The following is a 16,999-nucleotide window of genomic DNA, read 5'->3' as shown; positions in this document are numbered from 1 at the left end:
AAAATCACTATAGAATAAATCCTTATATCCCAACACAATTATAGACAAAAACAACACCTAAATGTAATTATTAGTTTTTATCTTTTTTATTTCTTAAACATTTACCTTCGTTTTTCCCTAAACTTTTGCAAATACTTTTTTAAATACACTTTAGTTTATTTTTTACTTAAAACAATATCTTGGCTCCTACTATTCCCCCAAGGAGTCCTTAATTCTTCCCCTTTTATCTTTTCAGTTCCACCGTAAACTGTAGGTATTATATAATAATGACTTTAAATTTGGTCGAACATATAAAACTCAAAACCCCTTGAGCAACATGAAATAATATATTATAAAAGATAAGTTTATAGATTAAATATGATAAAAGATAGATAAAAAAGAATTCAAATTATGAAATATCACAAAGTGATATGTATTGATAAAAAATTAAAAATAAAAATAATAAAACTTATAATATGCTAATCAACTATATGTACCATATACAATAATAAATGAAAACAAATGGATTTAAATAGAAAAATGAGTATCTACAAGATTGCGTGCATATGACAAATTCCCGCTAGCAACATAAATTAATGAAAGATTATAAACAGCATGACGACACAAATCAAAATAAACATCTTCAGAAGAGTCAGAAGTAATCAAAGAGAGAACACGCTTATAATAAGGGATTGCAAGATGTGTAAGACCTAGAACTCAAAAATTAGATGATAACAATTCCAATAAACAGTATACTAAACAAACCTAACTGATGAAATGCACGTGCAATATTAAATTCAGCTTCTTGATGTTCATAAACACCCATGGGCTTCCTAAGTTCATAGTATCGAAAAAGAAAAGTCATTCCTTGAAGTATTTGATATTGTCGATTATTTGACTGGCGTTGCATAGCTCTATGTAAATATGCCATTCCAATTGATAAAGAGATTAATGGATCTAGTGGGGCTAAAGCATAAGCACGCCCATAATAATCTATAATAACAATAAATAAATAATCTATTAATATTTATTAAAAAACATACTTAAAGCCTGAACATAACTTCTAGAACAAATCATTACGTGACCATAAGAAACAAGAAGCACAACGTTATAGTGCATCGGAATATTACTATCATTTTCATTTTTATTTACTGAAGAAGAGCCCTTATTCTTTTCAGACATTGTAGAATCAATACTTTTTATTTGACGCAAAAGATATTTCTGTAGAGCAGAATTTGCTGAATAATGCAACATTGCTTCACCAGTTGGCATAGCTGCAAAATGCAAACGGTATCCATCTGATCTAAATTTATACAAATTCGAAAAATATCTGCATTCTTCTGCCACAATAGAATATTGCTTAGACCAAAAAGAACATGCTATTTTCAGTGTGAATAAGTTAAAATAAAGACAAAAACATACCAAGTCGAGTAGCATGCATTTTGTTTAAACGCTCATGACTTTGATAAAATACATTAGCAGACATAGCAGCTTTAATTACTTCTAAAGCATCAAGAAAATCGTCATGTTTCGTTAAACATATAGCATACTTAATAATTTAGATTTTTTTCCTGATAATTCAGATATACCTGCATAAAAATATAAAACCAAGTGTCAAAAGTTAAACCTCGAAATTCATTTACATCATTATTTACAGTATTTTCTCGATAAGATTCATCATCACTAAGTTCTCCAAAAATTATAATTTAATATTATTAATTTTAATTGCCTACCTAATGATTCTTGAAGCCTATTAGCCATAACTTTTAGTTTTTGATTTATTTCCATTTTTTGCATTCGACGTTTTGCCACAGAAATAACACCTTTAAATTTCGTTGATTTTTCTGATGGATAGAACCCGCGTACATTGCGAAACTCATCCACCATATCACCAGCAGTATCCAACCATTCATTTACAGCATGAGAATCACCCTGCAACATCTTGTCACGAACTATATTTAATTTTTGCCACTTAAATAATATATGCTCAGTTCTTCGCATTTCAATAGCAATTCTCTCATTTAATGAAGGCTTTAAGGAAATCTTTTTAGATATCCTATCTTTTGGAATTTTGGTATCTATAATAAAGGTAGACCTAGGAGTTATATTCTGAGATTCCTCTTGCACTTGAGCAACAGTAGAATTTTCATTTTGTTGGTAACGAATAACTATAAACAATTAAATAATATATTATTTTTTATATATACCTTTATTCACTACATCAAGAGCTTCCTCTCTACGTCCAGTAATTTGATATATATCTGCTAACTGAACAAGAGATTCTATATGTTTTTCGCTATTAGACGAAATTCCCTTAAAGCATTCCTCTGCAGCCTCTAAATCGTTTATTGCTTTATAACACTTTCCCATGGAAAACCATAACTCTGGTCCATTTACCTAAATCGATCTTAAAAATACAGAAATATGGATCATATAAACCAACTGCATCACATTCAATTAAACGAGAATAAAGACGAAGAGCTTCATGGTAAAGCTTCTTCTCAGTTAATATATTGGCTGCATCAAAAATTAAATCAGTATTTTTTTCAGGATCATTATTGCTATCTAGTACTTCAAAGTGCCGTAACCCTTCACCTATATCACCCATTTGTATTCTACATATTCCCAATTTAACTCTTAATTCCATAGGCATATTGTAAAGTGTTTTATCTTCACTAAAAGAATGTGGAACAGTCTTTCGTCTTTCATCATCATTATCCCATTCCCTGTCATCGGAATAGTTATCCCAAAAATCTTCTAATTTTCTACCACATAACCATCTTGCTATGTATTTTACATTATATATACACTGTTTCCATCGTTTATCAGCTATATAAAGTTCAGACATAATATGCAATTCACTCCAATTAAGACCACATTTATCCTTAAATGGAGCAGGAAAACGCAAATAATATTCTACAGCTTTTTCATAAAGTGCTATTCCTTCAGAAACTTGAGATGTTTGAAAATATAATCTAGCCAATTGACGAATTACGGACATATCATTTGGAACAATACTAAGCAAACTCTTAAAACAATCGATTGCCTTTGACATATAAGAAAAAAAAAGAAAAATTAATATCAAACCTTTTTTGTTCTTCCTTTATCACGTGCCAAAACAGCTCGATCCCATATAGCATCAACATCTCCTGGACGAGCATGAATAGCTCTATTATAACAATAATCTGCTTGGTCCCAAAGCTGAGCATCCTGACTCAATTTTGCACATGTTAACCATAGATCAGCATCTTTAGGTTTAAGATGAGCTGCACTAATCCATGCACCAAGACATTTATCTATATTTCCTCTTTCACGATGAACCTCACCAAGAGTTTGCCATGCAGCAAAAACATTAGAATCAATACGAATAATTTCCTGAAGAGTTTTTAAAGCCTCTGAAAAATCACCTGACGCAAACGCTTGATTCGCATATCCAAGTAAACATTTAACTTCCTCCGAAGGCTCCATATCTGCTATACCCCTACGTCCCTTCAAAATACTTTAAAAATGCACCTCCCAAAATTATACAATAAATAACCTTTGATCTCCCTCTATTTTTTTTAAATCCTGAAGCTATCCTAAGATCCTCTTGAAACTTCGATGCCTCATACATCATATCTTCCTTCAAATTTTTTACCATACCATGCATCCATCCTCTATTATCTCTAGTATTCATATCCCTTAGATCTTCCTTATCATCCATATTTTCATCATCTGACCATAACCCTTTAGCACCAAGATCAATACATGGTTCTTCAAATTCCCTTGAAACTGATTCAACTTCCTCCTGCAATTCAACATCCGGGATCTCATCATCATGTAACATACGCCAATATTTACCATCTTCCAGATCCTGTTTCTTATTCATTTTTCATTAACCCACTTAAATCTTATCAAAATTCTTAAAAAAAAAAACTTTAAAAGCTTAAAAAACTTCAAAAATAGTGAAAACAGTTAAAAATAACATAATTATTTAAGATATTTTCTTCATTTTGTTTTTAACCTTAACACCTTATATTAGGCGGAGGTCAGCTAGAAAGCCATCGTACAACCCCAACCTCCCCCCTTTTAGGAACTTAAAAATAATTTGTAGAATAATAAAGAATAAGAGGAAAAACAAGGCAAATAACAAGATCTGAGTAGAAAATTTTCCTAGGAAGGACTTATTAAAGTAATTTTTTTTTAAAAAAATAAGAAACTAATAAAATTAGTTCTTTAATTTTGAGGCTTCTTAAAAGTTTTTTAAAAGTAAAAAAGATCCAAAGTTAAATAATAAGAAGAATATACCAGAGATTTTGTACGTGTTGAACACGAGTAAGAAGCTAGTATGATGTCGGTTACACCAACATTAGAACATCATGATAAATCATCATTAAAACATTTATCATCGAAAATCCAACGGAATTGTCAAATAAGAACATCATTTGATCTATCGAACTATAGTTCGCCTCTTTCAGGGCGTAATAACCGTCCAACGTCTGAAGTTTTTCTTCGGACGCCGCAAAAGACACAAATGCCGGAGGGTAGAGCATTTTTATTTTTTTTTTAGATTTTTATGATTATGTAGTTGCAGCTTTTGATAAGTGGCTTGAGGATTTACAAAGCTATGAAAATACTCTAGAAGAAATGGCATCAGCGTCATTAGATCAAAATTTTAAAGAAGAATTAGGAGCAATAGAACAATGGTTCCGTGTTCTTTCAGAAGCAGAACGTACAGCAGCGCTGTATGCACTTTTGCATCAAACTACCCAGGTACAAATTCGTTTTTTTATTACTATTTTGCAACAAATGGCTCACAATGATCCAATGAATGCTTTTTTGTCACCAACGAATATTGATAAAGGTATATATTAATGTCAAGTACAAGGCATGCTTTAACTATATAAGACACAATACATAATAGTTTGTCGGGGACGATGAGTCAAATTAATCATGATAGAAAGAATGGTACTATTATGAAACTTCTTTCTCCTTCCGTCAATAATTCATCCTCGCAAATTCAAAATGGATCTTATTTGGATGCAAAAGCAGTTAACACGATGTTTCCAAATGCATCGTCTACTTTGGCTAATCAGAAAACAAGATTAAACACTAATTGTAATACTAGCGTTTTCAGTGACACACATAGTCAAGATACAGCTCCAATATGTAACAACAATAGCCCAATATTGTTAAAACAAGACGTAGCTCCATCGCCTTTATGGTCTCAGCCTTTAAATAAGATTTCTGAAAACACTCCATTAGGGTTTAATCGCCCTAAATCAGCAGATACTGAGAAACATCAAGATACACAACAACTAAATACAATAGCTGCTAATAATTCATCATCTAATTCTAATTATGGAGAATTTTCTCCTTTCAGTCCTGGAGGAAATTGGGCATCTATGGTTAACACACCTTTAGTTCCAATGTTTTCTCAAACACTTTCGCAAAGTAGTGATCTTAAAGCAGCGACTTCTAAATTGTCATCTTTGTCATTAAGCATGCAGAATAATGATGTTGTTGTTCTTGATACAAATGTAAAGAAGTACCATAGAGGAAAAAATACCTTATTATCATCTGCAACTGACAAGAATGGTTTTAATCAGCATCCAACTAATGTTTTGATGTATACGGAACATGGACATTTACATCAAATGCTATCACAACGTAGGGTTTCATCTCCTTTATTATCACGAAAAATATCACCAAAATCCGATTCATCTATTCCTCCCGGATTTTCAGAACCATCTGGATGGCGCATGCCCATATCTTCTCATTCCAATGGATATATTCCACCCTTTGATGTGTCATCACCATTATTGAGGACGGAAGAATATATATCAGATAATTCAGACGCAATCGTAGCAAATAGGAAAGGAAGACGACTAACCTCTAAACCCCCAGAAAACCCTGTTAACGATTTATTATTAAATGATATCCCTGCATGGTTAAGAGGTTTAAGACTCCATAAATACTCCGATAACCTAGGAGATATGGATTGGAAAGAACTTATTGAAATGACAGATGAGCAACTAGAAATGAAAGGAGTTGCAGCTCTTGGTGCACGACGAAAGCTCCTTAAAAGTTTTGATCAGGTAAATAAGACTTTTATTATTTAATTACTAATCTTTTATATGTAGATAAAAGAAGCACGAAATTTGGGTAAATTTTAATTTCTTTTACATCATAAGATTGTATTATTGATGTTTTATTATTATTGTATACCATTCCATGCTAAATATTTAAAAAATAACTAAAAGTCGTAATACAAAATGAACTATTATTTTAATCGTCATTTTAAATACTTTAACAATTTATTAAAATACATCCACAAAATGCAATTTAAGTTTATACATTAACATAAATGACCCAATAATACATTATTATATAACATTCCCAAAATGTAATATTCTCAACAAAAATCTCATACATAAATCTATCTTATCTTCGTAAAAGGATCTAACAATGAATCGCGATCTGAATCATTTTTATTTTTAGAAAAAACATTCCAGAATCGCAAAGTTTCATCACCAGCACCTGTAACTATAGTTTGACCATCAGGCGACATCGCTAAATATAAAACTCGATATGTATGTCCAGTCAAAGCAGCGACTTGAGACATAGATGGATATTTCCATACTATTACTTGATTTTCTGAATATCCATGAGTAGAAACAATCTCATTTGAGTTTTTAGACCAAGCAAGATTACATACTTGAGATCCCGTATCTATTTCTGAAATTTGCTGTCCATTAAGGGTATTCCAGAATTTTATAGTTCTATCAGCAGTGCCACCACCACTAGCAAGAATACCGTGTTGGTGAGGATTCCATGCAATAGCTTTAACAGCAGCAGTATGCTCTGAAAATTTATATAAAGGTGTTTCATTCAAACGATCCCATACAATTAACTTGTTATCATTCCCACCGGAAGCAAGCTGTCCATCTTCACAATTCCACTTCAGCCCACATACTTCTTGTTTATGTGCACTGAGTTGCTTAATATGATGCTCAGGAACCCTTACATCCCGATGAAAAATTTGATGATCTCTTCCTCCTGAAGTAAGAATATGCTCATTCCAAGCAAGTGATCCTAAATTTCATTACGAAAATATACATAAAAAAGACGAATAAAATATACCAACTCTAGAAGTATGACCTAGCATTGTTCTTGTGCGCTTACATTGTTCAGCATCCCATATGTGTACTAATCCCTTATTAGTCCCAAGAGCAATATGAGAACCCTAAAAACATATGAATATTTCTTTTTTTTTTTTTTAAAGATTACTCTTTGAATCCAACAAACACTAGTAACAGAATCATTTGGACCTAGATCACATAACTTTGTAACCTTTCCAGAATGAGCACTCCACAAATAAACACATGTCCCAAGTCCCACGCCTAAAATATTATTGCAACCCCAATCGACCAAATTCAAATAAAAATCATCATGTAATTCAGGTGCATCTAAAACTTTAAATGGAACCTTTGGAATAGCACGAGGCTGCTTCCTAGGAGAAAGAAGCAATCTTTGAGAATCAAACCGAACAGGAGATAATGAATATATTTCACGAGTTGGATCATCAATACAATTTCTTCCTCCGCTACCTGAAGTCCGAGTTCCACTCGTAGGCGTTCTATTTTGCGGTGATATATATGAAAATAAATTCCTTGGAGGCGTAGAAGGCGTCACAGGTCGGTTAACCGGTGTTTTCTGAGGAGGTGGAGTTCGAGAACCTACATATAAATCGGATGATGGTAAATTAGAAAACGAATTTAAAATTGTTGATCCAAAAAGTTCAAAACGAAGTAAATGTAAAAATATCTTATTAGATTCTTCCACTACTCAAATATAAGCTTCCTCTATCATATTCATATCATAAAACCAACATCTTTGAGCATCCACTTCATTTCCTGTTTTACGTTTAGCTTTCGATGTTTCTACATTATTATCTGCCAAATTAAAACTTGCTTGTAAATCAATCCCATCTCTACTAGGAATAAAACTAAATTATATAAGTTCTCCCTTTTTCCCTTAAAATCCTTTACTAACCGATCTCCATATCCAACTTTTGCTCTACGTCGACTTGGAGACCCTCCTAAACCCTCCTGTCCTTCATTTAACCGATCCCTCTCTGATGCACTTCTAAGACGCTTATCAAACTCCACCTCAAACATATATTTATATAATATTAATGTCTCCTAAAAAGAGACTGACTATAATATAACTTTACTGGCAACTACACTGACAAATCACTCTATTATTACTTCTTTCCTACTTATTTCCTGGGTATTCTTTGTATATTCTCCTATTATTAACCTTTCTTCCCTATATTTTAAGCTCAAATAGATGCTTTACCATTAAGCTTGCTCTTTATATGATATGCTTTTTTTGATTAAAATGACCGAAACTTCTGAATCCATAAATATCGACAAAGAAAATAAATAATAAGAGAGGAAGTGAAAGATTAAAAAGATATAAGGAAAGAAGAGAGATTAATAAGATTTAAGGAAATGAATGGGTAATAAATAGATAAGAGTAATTTTTTATTTAAAAAAAAATATCAAAAATATTTATATAGTATGAAAAATATCCAAAAAAAAAAGAAATTTTAATAAAAAAAAAGTTTGTAAATAAGTATTTTAGATTAAGATGAATTGGACTTGGATAAGAATGTAAAAAGTCTAAATGTATATCTTTAGTAAAGAAACCCTGAAGTTATATGAACAAGACCTAAACAAACAAGGGTTCAGCCCTAAGAGCACAAGGGCATAGCCCTAAGCGCGTAAGGGTATAGCCCTAAGAGGACAAGGGTTTAGCCCTATCCATGTAGGTATAAACCCTAACACAACGTAGGTACAAAGACCTAATATAGGACTAAACCCTAGTACAGAATAGGGCCAAACCCTACACAGGGCCAAGACCTAACACGCGATAGGATTAAACCCTATTATAGGACTAAACCCTAATTCAATCTAGGACTAAACCCTAGCATAGAACAGGGCAAAAACCTAACATAGGACTAAGACCTAATACAACGTAGGATTAAACCCTACAACAACATAGGATTAAGCCCTAACGTAGGACTAAACCCTACTACAACGCAGGACTAAACCCTAGTCCAGGACTAAGACCTAATAAAAAGCAAACTTTAGGGTATAAAACAAGATTAGGGCAAACATAGGGTTAGGACAAAATTAGGGCTTTAACTATTAGCTCATCATATTAGGGTTATATCAACATAACTTAGGGTTTGTTATCAAGAAAGGAATGTTAGGGTTTCAAAAAAGATAAAAGGAGAAACGCGTACATCAAAAAAACAGATTAAAAGAAAAATCTTCAAGTTTGGATTAAGAAAAATATGGCGCCTAAAGTTGCAGAGAAGAAGGTGGCATCTAAAATGCCAGCAGGAAAATCACCTTTGGATAGAAAAGAAGCAGGAAAAAGATCATCGGACAGGAAGAGAAAAATGAGATCACGTAAGGAAACGTATTCATCATATATTTACAAAGGTGAGTTGTATATTTTGTAAAAAAACGGGAGAATTTACGCGATTTAGTGCTTAAACAAGTTCATCCTGATACGGGTATATCAAATAGAGCAATGTCAATTCTTAATAGCTTTGTAAATGGTGATTTTGAAGGAGTTTTGTTAGTATTTCTGACTTTTTAGATATTTTTGAACGTATTGCTTTTGAGGCATCTAAACTTGCTACTTACAATAAAAAATCTACTATTTCTTCACGTGAAATTCAGACATCCGTTCGTTTGATACTTCCGGGTGAACTTGCGAAACATGCTGTATCTGAAGGAACAAAGGCTGTAACAAGTAATTGGATATGTTTTGTTTTTATATATTAAATTTTATTAGAATATTCATCATCTAGCAAGTAGAAATAAGAAGATTAGTTTGCAGCGTATGCCGCAGTTCATGTGCTTTAAAACTGTAATTGTTTATTTAGCTTTTGTTATGAATTACATATATTGCAATTGAGTACGTATTATAAACTTTAAGTGTGTCTATCATTTCAATGTAATATGTATAATGCCAAAAAAATTAAATTACAAAGAGTTTATTCAAGATATATGGGGACGCCATATATAACGGGTGCAGCTCCATTTAAATATTTTAATACACATTGATCACGTGAAAAAGTAATTGCATCAACAAGTGAATTTCCTATTTTTGGAGCAGTATGATCTTGACAATTCTTTAAATCATTAGAAATTAATCCCCAGTGTTTTAAAACACTAGTACTAAATCGATCGATATCTTTATCGGTAACATCCCATAAATTTGCAACCAGTGCGGGACAACCAGCTAAAAGATAGCTAATAGCCATGCCTATAGGCTCGAAATCACCCATATCTTTAAGTAGCCCGCTACTACAGCCCATTAAAAAAGAAACAGCACATTTAGATAGTCTTTTGATTGTATTTTTTCGAATATATTGTTCACCTCCTCCATGTCCAAAATATAAGAAAATTTCAAAAGAAGTTAAAAAAGATTGTAGTTCTGGTTCATCAGGTTCTTTTCCTACAATTCCTTCCCAACCTTCAAGATTTTTAAGTAAAATTTCAAAGTTATTTTGCGTATTAATCAAGTCAGAAGAAGGATTAAGGACATAGCATCCATTATTCCGACTAACTTTTTGATATGCATCAAATTTAGCTGAATTTATTCTATCGTAAATGCAATATAAAGAAGGGACTCGTGATATAGAAAGTTTTCGAAGACAAGGTAAAGATTCCCAGGGAAAAGACTGAATTGATTTATCTAAAACCAAAATCAAATGCTGTTGTTCTTTCTCTAATAAAACTGTAGACTCCTTATTATAATTACTAATAGCTTCTTGAAAATCGACAACCATCTAATAAAAATTAAGTAATTTTAAATTATATGTGTTTTTAAGACCTGATCAATATCAATTTCATCATAAGCAACAGTTTCACCATGAAACTGAAAAATGTCTAATATAAAATATATAAGATCCTCCAAATATTCATCGATCTTTGAATCATTAAGATCTAACTTAACAAATAATTCAAGAAGTCTTGGTTCTATCTCAAAAGTAACTACATTTTTATTCTTTCGAACAATCTTGCGAGAAAACACATGTTTTGCAATAATTTTATTTACAGAAATCTTAAATTTCGAAAAACTTTCCTGATTAATATTTGATTGAAAAAATATACCCTGCAAATTAAAATTATAAATTAAATTAATGCTAATGTAAAATACCTTGAATCCTCCAAGCCAACAATGCTCAACGTTTATAAGCAATTGCTTTAATTTTGCATCAAGCTCTTGCCGTTCCTTCCACCACACAACTTTATGAGCACTAGTATTAATGTTTTTTGCGATTTGTGCAGTTTCATTACTCCGAAAAATAATTTCATTTAATTCATTAAAAACATTATCATATGTTAATGTATCTTGATCAGCATCTCGAGAATTACTACGATTAAGAGGTAAACGTAAGACTAACGGACTCAATTGTCTCTGTAATCTAGTAATATATAAGTCATTTTTAGATTCTCCTACTCCTATAGTAAGAATTGTCCACGACTGAGGGATTTTATCTATAAATTGATGCTGGAATTGTGATATATCACAAAAAAATAATTCAGAAAATAATTCAGATGAAATAATTTTATGGTCCAAACTAATATTATCCTGGACTTCTTCTGAAACTAAAGGCCACTGAACATCATGGTTTTCATTATTTTCTAACTTAGTGTTTTTTCGAAGAAATGCACGCTCTCTTTGAAAAGATATCATTTTAGAAATTTCTAAAAATATTAAAGATATTAAATAGAATAAAAATATTACCAAGAAAATATGATGGAACAATAGATCTTATTTGATTATTATCGCCCGGGATATAAAGAGCAGATTGTAAGATTGTTGCTGATGCCATCATTTGTGCCAATTGTCTAACTAATGTACTTTGTCCATAATTCAGAGCTTCGTTAAAAATTTCAATAATATTCTTTTTAGTTTCTTCCAAAAGACTTAGAATTCTCCCCCTTGACCCATTTAAACCCGATTTTGATACATCTAATCTTGTCTTAACTTTATTTGTAGCAGATTTATCAGAAACTCGATGCATGTATATATTTGGTACAGAAATCACTAAAAAATATTTAATAAAAATATTATTTAAATTTTTTCAGACCAGAATCTTGAAGAACACCATAAATAGGATCATTTTGAAGAAGAACTTCTGCTTCCAAAAAACAAACTTTTGATTGATAAAGCCTTTGTATAATCTTTTTTGAAAATTAGATAAATAAATAAATAAATAAACATTACTAAATCATCCATATCAGATTCTACAAAAACTGATTCTTTCAAAAATTTTTTTCCATCTGTAATTTTTCCTTGTAATGCAAAATTATACCCTTTATTAAATAAACATAAATTTTAATCCATTAAAAATATACCCTTAGAAGTCATTATTTTTCCCTTAAGACGTGACAATACTATGCATTCACATTGTGTAGAGACTAACTCAAATTTCAAAAAAAAAAACAATTAACTAATAACTTACGTTTATTAAATGACGGTTTCTTGATATCTACTAAATTCGATGGTGATGATAATGTCATTGTTTCAATTCTTATAAAAATAAGTCTAAAAACATTTAAATTGGATTAATACCCTATGACAACATTTTCCATTGCAATTTCATCCAATTTTATTATGAATTCTGGACTCATAAGCTCTTTTAATAGCTTCTCAGCTAAAAGATATGACTCGAGTTCTAAACACCAAAGCTTTTGACGGCTCTGAAGACTTGCTTGTGCAAATAAAAGTGATACAGACTCTTTAATATTTTCAATTTGAGAAAAAAAATATTTTGCTTTATAAAAATTCTCTTGTCCCTTTTCAAATTTTCCAATTTTTACATATAAATTGCCTAACATAACCAGAATCGTTGCAGTTGCTAAATATGAATTAATATTTTCAGCAACCTCTAAAGCTTGAGAATAGAAATATTCAGAATCAAGCACAGATCCTTGAATTTCATAAAGTTTTGCTAACAACAATAAACAGGAAATAAAATTCTTATAATAAAGTCAATCAAAATCTCATAATAATAATAAAACATTACATTTAATATTTTCCAATGAGATCTTCCGAGTTCAAAGAAAGCAGGTTTTTTGCAATTATCATTACAAGTTGAAACTGTATTCTCCTTATTTAACAAAGATATATCTTTATTAAAATACTTAACAGCGTTTTTTATAATACGCTTATAAAGACGATAAGAGTTTTCTACGTAATGGAAAGCATCAAAAATTGCCCCCTAAAAACAAATAAATAATAGAAAATTGTATAAAACTATATACTTTTTCCAACATAATTAAAGCATAGACAAAAGAACCGCTTGCTACTAAACTATACCACTCAATTCTCTGATCTAAAGATACTTGTATTCCTGTATTCCATATATGAAAATTTCCATTTACTATCTTAGCAACTTTTATAAAAGAATTCCAACTATAACAATAAATAAATGAATAAATAAATATCCTTTTAAAATACCTTGATGAAGTGCAACCAACAGTAGACAAATATTCAATATAGGCAATTTCAAACTCTACTAAACTTTTGATATCAAGAGTCATTTTTTGATTATAATTTTGAGCAGTAGCAAATATCATTCCTGCTTTACCTGTATAACCAAGATAAAGATATTGCAGACCTAACATAGCGTATATTTTAGTCAATTCTAAATATATTTAGAAACGAAGATAATAAAACTAAAACAAACCTCCTGGACCCCTCAATTCAGGACATAATAAACACAATCTTAACCTCAACTTCAAAACAGCCAATCTATTCAATGGAAGTCCTTTAACAAGGAAAAAATCGGTTAACATTTCTAAATACATTATTCAAAAAATACTTTCATTTTTTTTAAATATACCAAAGTGACAAAGAAGATTAAGTGGATTATCTACGTATGTTCCTAATGTTTTTTGAGTCTTTGAATGCTCAATATCATCAAATAGCATCTTCCAAATTTTAAATGCAGCTTTCATATCATCCTGCCATTGTTTTTGATTCAAAAACGATTTTAAAGCCAAAAAAGATCGAGAGAGTGCTATGTAATTATATCTAAATGATTCAAAGCCAATATCTTCTAAAAGGTTCTAAAAAAGTTACATAAATTAATTTTAAATAAACATTATACATTATCCATCAAATCAGAAATGCTCTTCCTAAAAAGTTCTTCATAAGTATCATTCATGTCACTATTAATATCTTCCAAACATTGATATATTTGCAATAGTACTCTAACTCAAGTTATCACAAAATAAATACAAAAAAAGCATAAAGTACCTCATTCTACGAATAGGGAAATTTTCATTATAAATATCCATAAGATCATTTTGAAGAATATATAGCTGCTTAGAAATATCATATTTATATTGAAGTCCAAAAACAACTTGAAGCTGCCATTCTAAAAGCGGACCTCTTTCACAAATATTTAGATGCTTCAATAAGCATCTTTCAGACCAACATTCACCTACTATGGCATTCTGAACAATAGAAGTTATAATTCTTGCTACATGTCGATGTTCTTTAAAAACGTCGGACAACATTGCACAATTACACTTAGAAGCTATTTGTGAAATAATACCACTTTTGAAAAGGATATCCATAGCTTTAAGACAATAATTTACGGAATTCTAATTTAATTAATAAAACTTTCTTTTCTTTTTAACATTACTACCTCATAATCTTTAATTGATGAATAACATTTTATTAATAATTCATAACGACCAATATAGTGATCCATATCTAAATTAGAAAAATTAATACTTTCAAGAGCCAAAATGCTACGCTGAACAGGATCAATAGCATTGTCTCCATTCTGATGTAATATTATCCCAAAATTCCAAAAAACATTTGATATAGATATTATAGCCGAAGTATCATTTACTGACTTTGCAAATTCCAAAGAAATATCTAAAAGATGAATTAAATGATCATCCTTATTAGGTACAGAGCATGTTAAGTCTGTTTTAACAAAAGATATAATACTAGTTAAAATATTAAAACCTAAAACTTTAAAACACTCCTTTTCTCCTATCTATATAAATTAATATATATGTATATATAAGTATTTGAAGGATCTTACATTATTAACATTATATTTACGAACAAATTCTAACATTATTTCAAGGAGAGAACGACAAAACTGAGAATTTGAAGTAGAATTATCTATTGCTGAAATACAAGAACGACGTAATCTGTCCATACTTTTAATTAATTTAACCAATTCACTTTCAGGTGCATTTTGAATATCTTCATCCATAGATAAAAGTTTACTTAAATTATCTTTTGCAGTTTTTAAATAGCCACCATTTTCTGCAGCTGAATTAATCAACATCAATTATTTTTTAAAAATATACCAATTGAAAATGATTCAGAAAGTTCAAAAAATGCATTATGAAAACTCAATGAAATAGAAATAATATCGTTTTGACCAAACTTATTGATTAATAACATGTTCCAATTTAAAACATCAATATAGTTTTTTATCTATAAAACTCATTAGAAACTAGATATAAAGTAAAAAGAAAAAAAAACACATACTTGTTCAGCATAAAAAGACATATAAAAAATAAGATTAATAAAAGCTGTTCTCGAAAGCATACCACTAGAACTAGAATTTAAAAAATTTTCTATCGCTTCCTTGCAAAGGGAATAAGAAGAAGGGGAATCATTCATCTTGGATAAATGCATTATAACCCTTAATATTCCATCCATAATATTATCATTATTACTTATATTTTCCTCATGTAAACATCCAATAGTACAAAGCTGAAACTGAAATGAAATATATGAAAAATGCGATGAACATAATTTTAAAACAATGCGATATAAAAGATTAGCCTGATTTTTTCCTAACGTTGGATTTAATTGATTTAATCTTCTAAAAAATGCCATTGGTCCAAAACGTGATTTAAAAGAATTTAATAATGACTTGGAAAATATAAATTCAAAGAATACAAAAAAACATACAAACAAATACCTCATCAAGAGTCATATCTCGATGTCGTGAAGCTGATCTCAATGCCATTAACTGAAATCCAACAATAAAATTCACTACATCTTCTTCCAAACAATCAACAGGTGATTCTACATTTATAAGCCATGAAACTATCTCATGTATAGCTTTATTCGTTTCATTTATTTTCAATCTGTTTTTTTTAGATGATTTTGCCCAAAAACCTTGCTCCACAATAAGTCTTATATAACTTTCTAAATCATTACGCAAAATAATAAGCTCCTGAAATGCCATTGAAATCTATATAAATATATATAAATAATTTTAAATCATGCTAATTATAATTCATATACCATTTCCAAATCAATAAGTCGATTAATTATATTCGCATGCGCCTTACATACCCCTAACTCCTTTATATTAAGCTTAATAGAGTTTTCTTTAACAATTTTAAATGATAATAACAAACAATTCACAATATGTTTTGCTAACCCAATATAACCCATCCCATTACTATTTTCTATATTTTTTTTACTTTCTACCCCCTTAATTTCACTTTTACTATCTACCCACTTCTTAACTATCTGAGATAACACTTTTAAACTTTCATTAAACACTTTTATTCCAATTTCTGCTCTATCGACTGTATCCTTTTTTATACTAAACACTTTATTTTCCTCTTTAACTTTACAAATATTCTTATCCCCCCTTCTAGAACTCATTAATCCCCCTCTACTGTTCACTGATATTGGCCTTAAAACTGGCTCTTCTATTAATATTTTTCTAATTTCTTCTAATGTTCCTGTTGAACATGTTTCCAGTGATGAAAACTTATATAAAAGACTATCTAATAACTCCTTAGACACTGATAATGTCATAGAATCCTTCTTATTCCTGTTAAATGCCTATTTATTAAGTAATATAGAAATATAAATATTTAGCACTATTTTTAAGTCTAAAAGGCAGCTCGAAAATAAGGTGTCAAACACCATTAAAAGTATAAAATATTAT

At 30.3% G+C, this 16,999-nt stretch overlaps 5 protein-coding genes across 5 annotated transcripts; 2 read left to right on the top strand and 3 right to left on the bottom strand.

Moving 5' to 3' along the window:
* Window positions 1-461: 461 nt before the first annotated feature.
* T552_02079 (hypothetical protein) lies at window positions 462-3,893 on the bottom strand. Its single transcript, XM_018370635.1, has 10 exons — window positions 3,518-3,893; window positions 3,067-3,468; window positions 2,423-3,025; window positions 2,187-2,376; window positions 1,713-2,147; window positions 1,569-1,669; window positions 1,402-1,528; window positions 1,023-1,358; window positions 745-972; window positions 462-689 (listed from the first exon to the last, which is right to left on the bottom strand). Exons 1-10 carry the CDS (start codon window positions 3,845-3,847, stop codon window positions 508-510), a joined length of 2,934 nt encoding a protein of 977 aa, XP_018225520.1. The 5' UTR covers window positions 3,848-3,893; the 3' UTR covers window positions 462-507.
* A 370-nt stretch (window positions 3,894-4,263) lies between these two features.
* On the top strand, window positions 4,264-6,178 carry T552_02078 (hypothetical protein). Its single transcript, XM_018370634.1, has 4 exons — window positions 4,264-4,502; window positions 4,547-4,822; window positions 4,867-6,056; window positions 6,102-6,178. The coding sequence occupies exons 1-4, from the start codon at window positions 4,307-4,309 to the stop codon at window positions 6,132-6,134; spliced, it is 1,695 nt and encodes a 564-aa protein (XP_018225519.1). The 5' UTR covers window positions 4,264-4,306; the 3' UTR covers window positions 6,135-6,178.
* Window positions 6,179-6,352: 174 nt separating this feature from the next.
* On the bottom strand, window positions 6,353-8,184 carry T552_02077 (hypothetical protein). The gene is made up of 5 exons (XM_018370633.1): window positions 8,014-8,184; window positions 7,851-7,966; window positions 7,249-7,802; window positions 7,102-7,204; window positions 6,353-7,053 (listed from the first exon to the last, which is right to left on the bottom strand). The coding sequence occupies exons 1-5, from the start codon at window positions 8,136-8,138 to the stop codon at window positions 6,398-6,400; spliced, it is 1,554 nt and encodes a 517-aa protein (XP_018225518.1). The 5' UTR covers window positions 8,139-8,184; the 3' UTR covers window positions 6,353-6,397.
* Window positions 8,185-9,277: 1,093 nt separating this feature from the next.
* T552_02076 (histone H2B) lies at window positions 9,278-9,905 on the top strand. Its single transcript, XM_018370632.1, has 4 exons — window positions 9,278-9,473; window positions 9,521-9,592; window positions 9,634-9,789; window positions 9,832-9,905. The coding sequence occupies exons 1-4, from the start codon at window positions 9,323-9,325 to the stop codon at window positions 9,852-9,854; spliced, it is 402 nt and encodes a 133-aa protein (XP_018225517.1). The 5' UTR covers window positions 9,278-9,322; the 3' UTR covers window positions 9,855-9,905.
* Window positions 9,906-9,987: 82 nt separating this feature from the next.
* On the bottom strand, window positions 9,988-16,912 carry T552_02075 (hypothetical protein). The gene is made up of 22 exons (XM_018370631.1): window positions 16,342-16,912; window positions 16,013-16,288; window positions 15,574-15,963; window positions 15,390-15,519; window positions 15,116-15,345; window positions 14,708-15,067; window positions 14,314-14,663; window positions 14,165-14,267; window positions 13,898-14,123; window positions 13,742-13,852; window positions 13,513-13,699; window positions 13,317-13,467; window positions 13,079-13,273; window positions 12,625-13,031; window positions 12,515-12,582; window positions 12,408-12,470; window positions 12,277-12,365; window positions 12,140-12,233; window positions 11,794-12,096; window positions 11,203-11,753; window positions 10,876-11,157; window positions 9,988-10,831 (listed from the first exon to the last, which is right to left on the bottom strand). Exons 1-22 carry the CDS (start codon window positions 16,864-16,866, stop codon window positions 10,034-10,036), a joined length of 5,889 nt encoding a protein of 1,962 aa, XP_018225516.1. The 5' UTR covers window positions 16,867-16,912; the 3' UTR covers window positions 9,988-10,033.
* Window positions 16,913-16,999: the final 87 nt, after the last annotated feature.

This window comes from Pneumocystis carinii, assembly GCF_001477545.1.
Source record: "Pneumocystis carinii B80 chromosome Unknown supercont1.9, whole genome shotgun sequence".
Lineage (NCBI taxonomy): Eukaryota > Fungi > Ascomycota > Pneumocystomycetes > Pneumocystales > Pneumocystaceae > Pneumocystis > Pneumocystis carinii.
The sequence above is the reverse complement of the archived record's forward strand: the minus strand, read 5'-3'. Positions and strand labels throughout refer to the sequence as shown.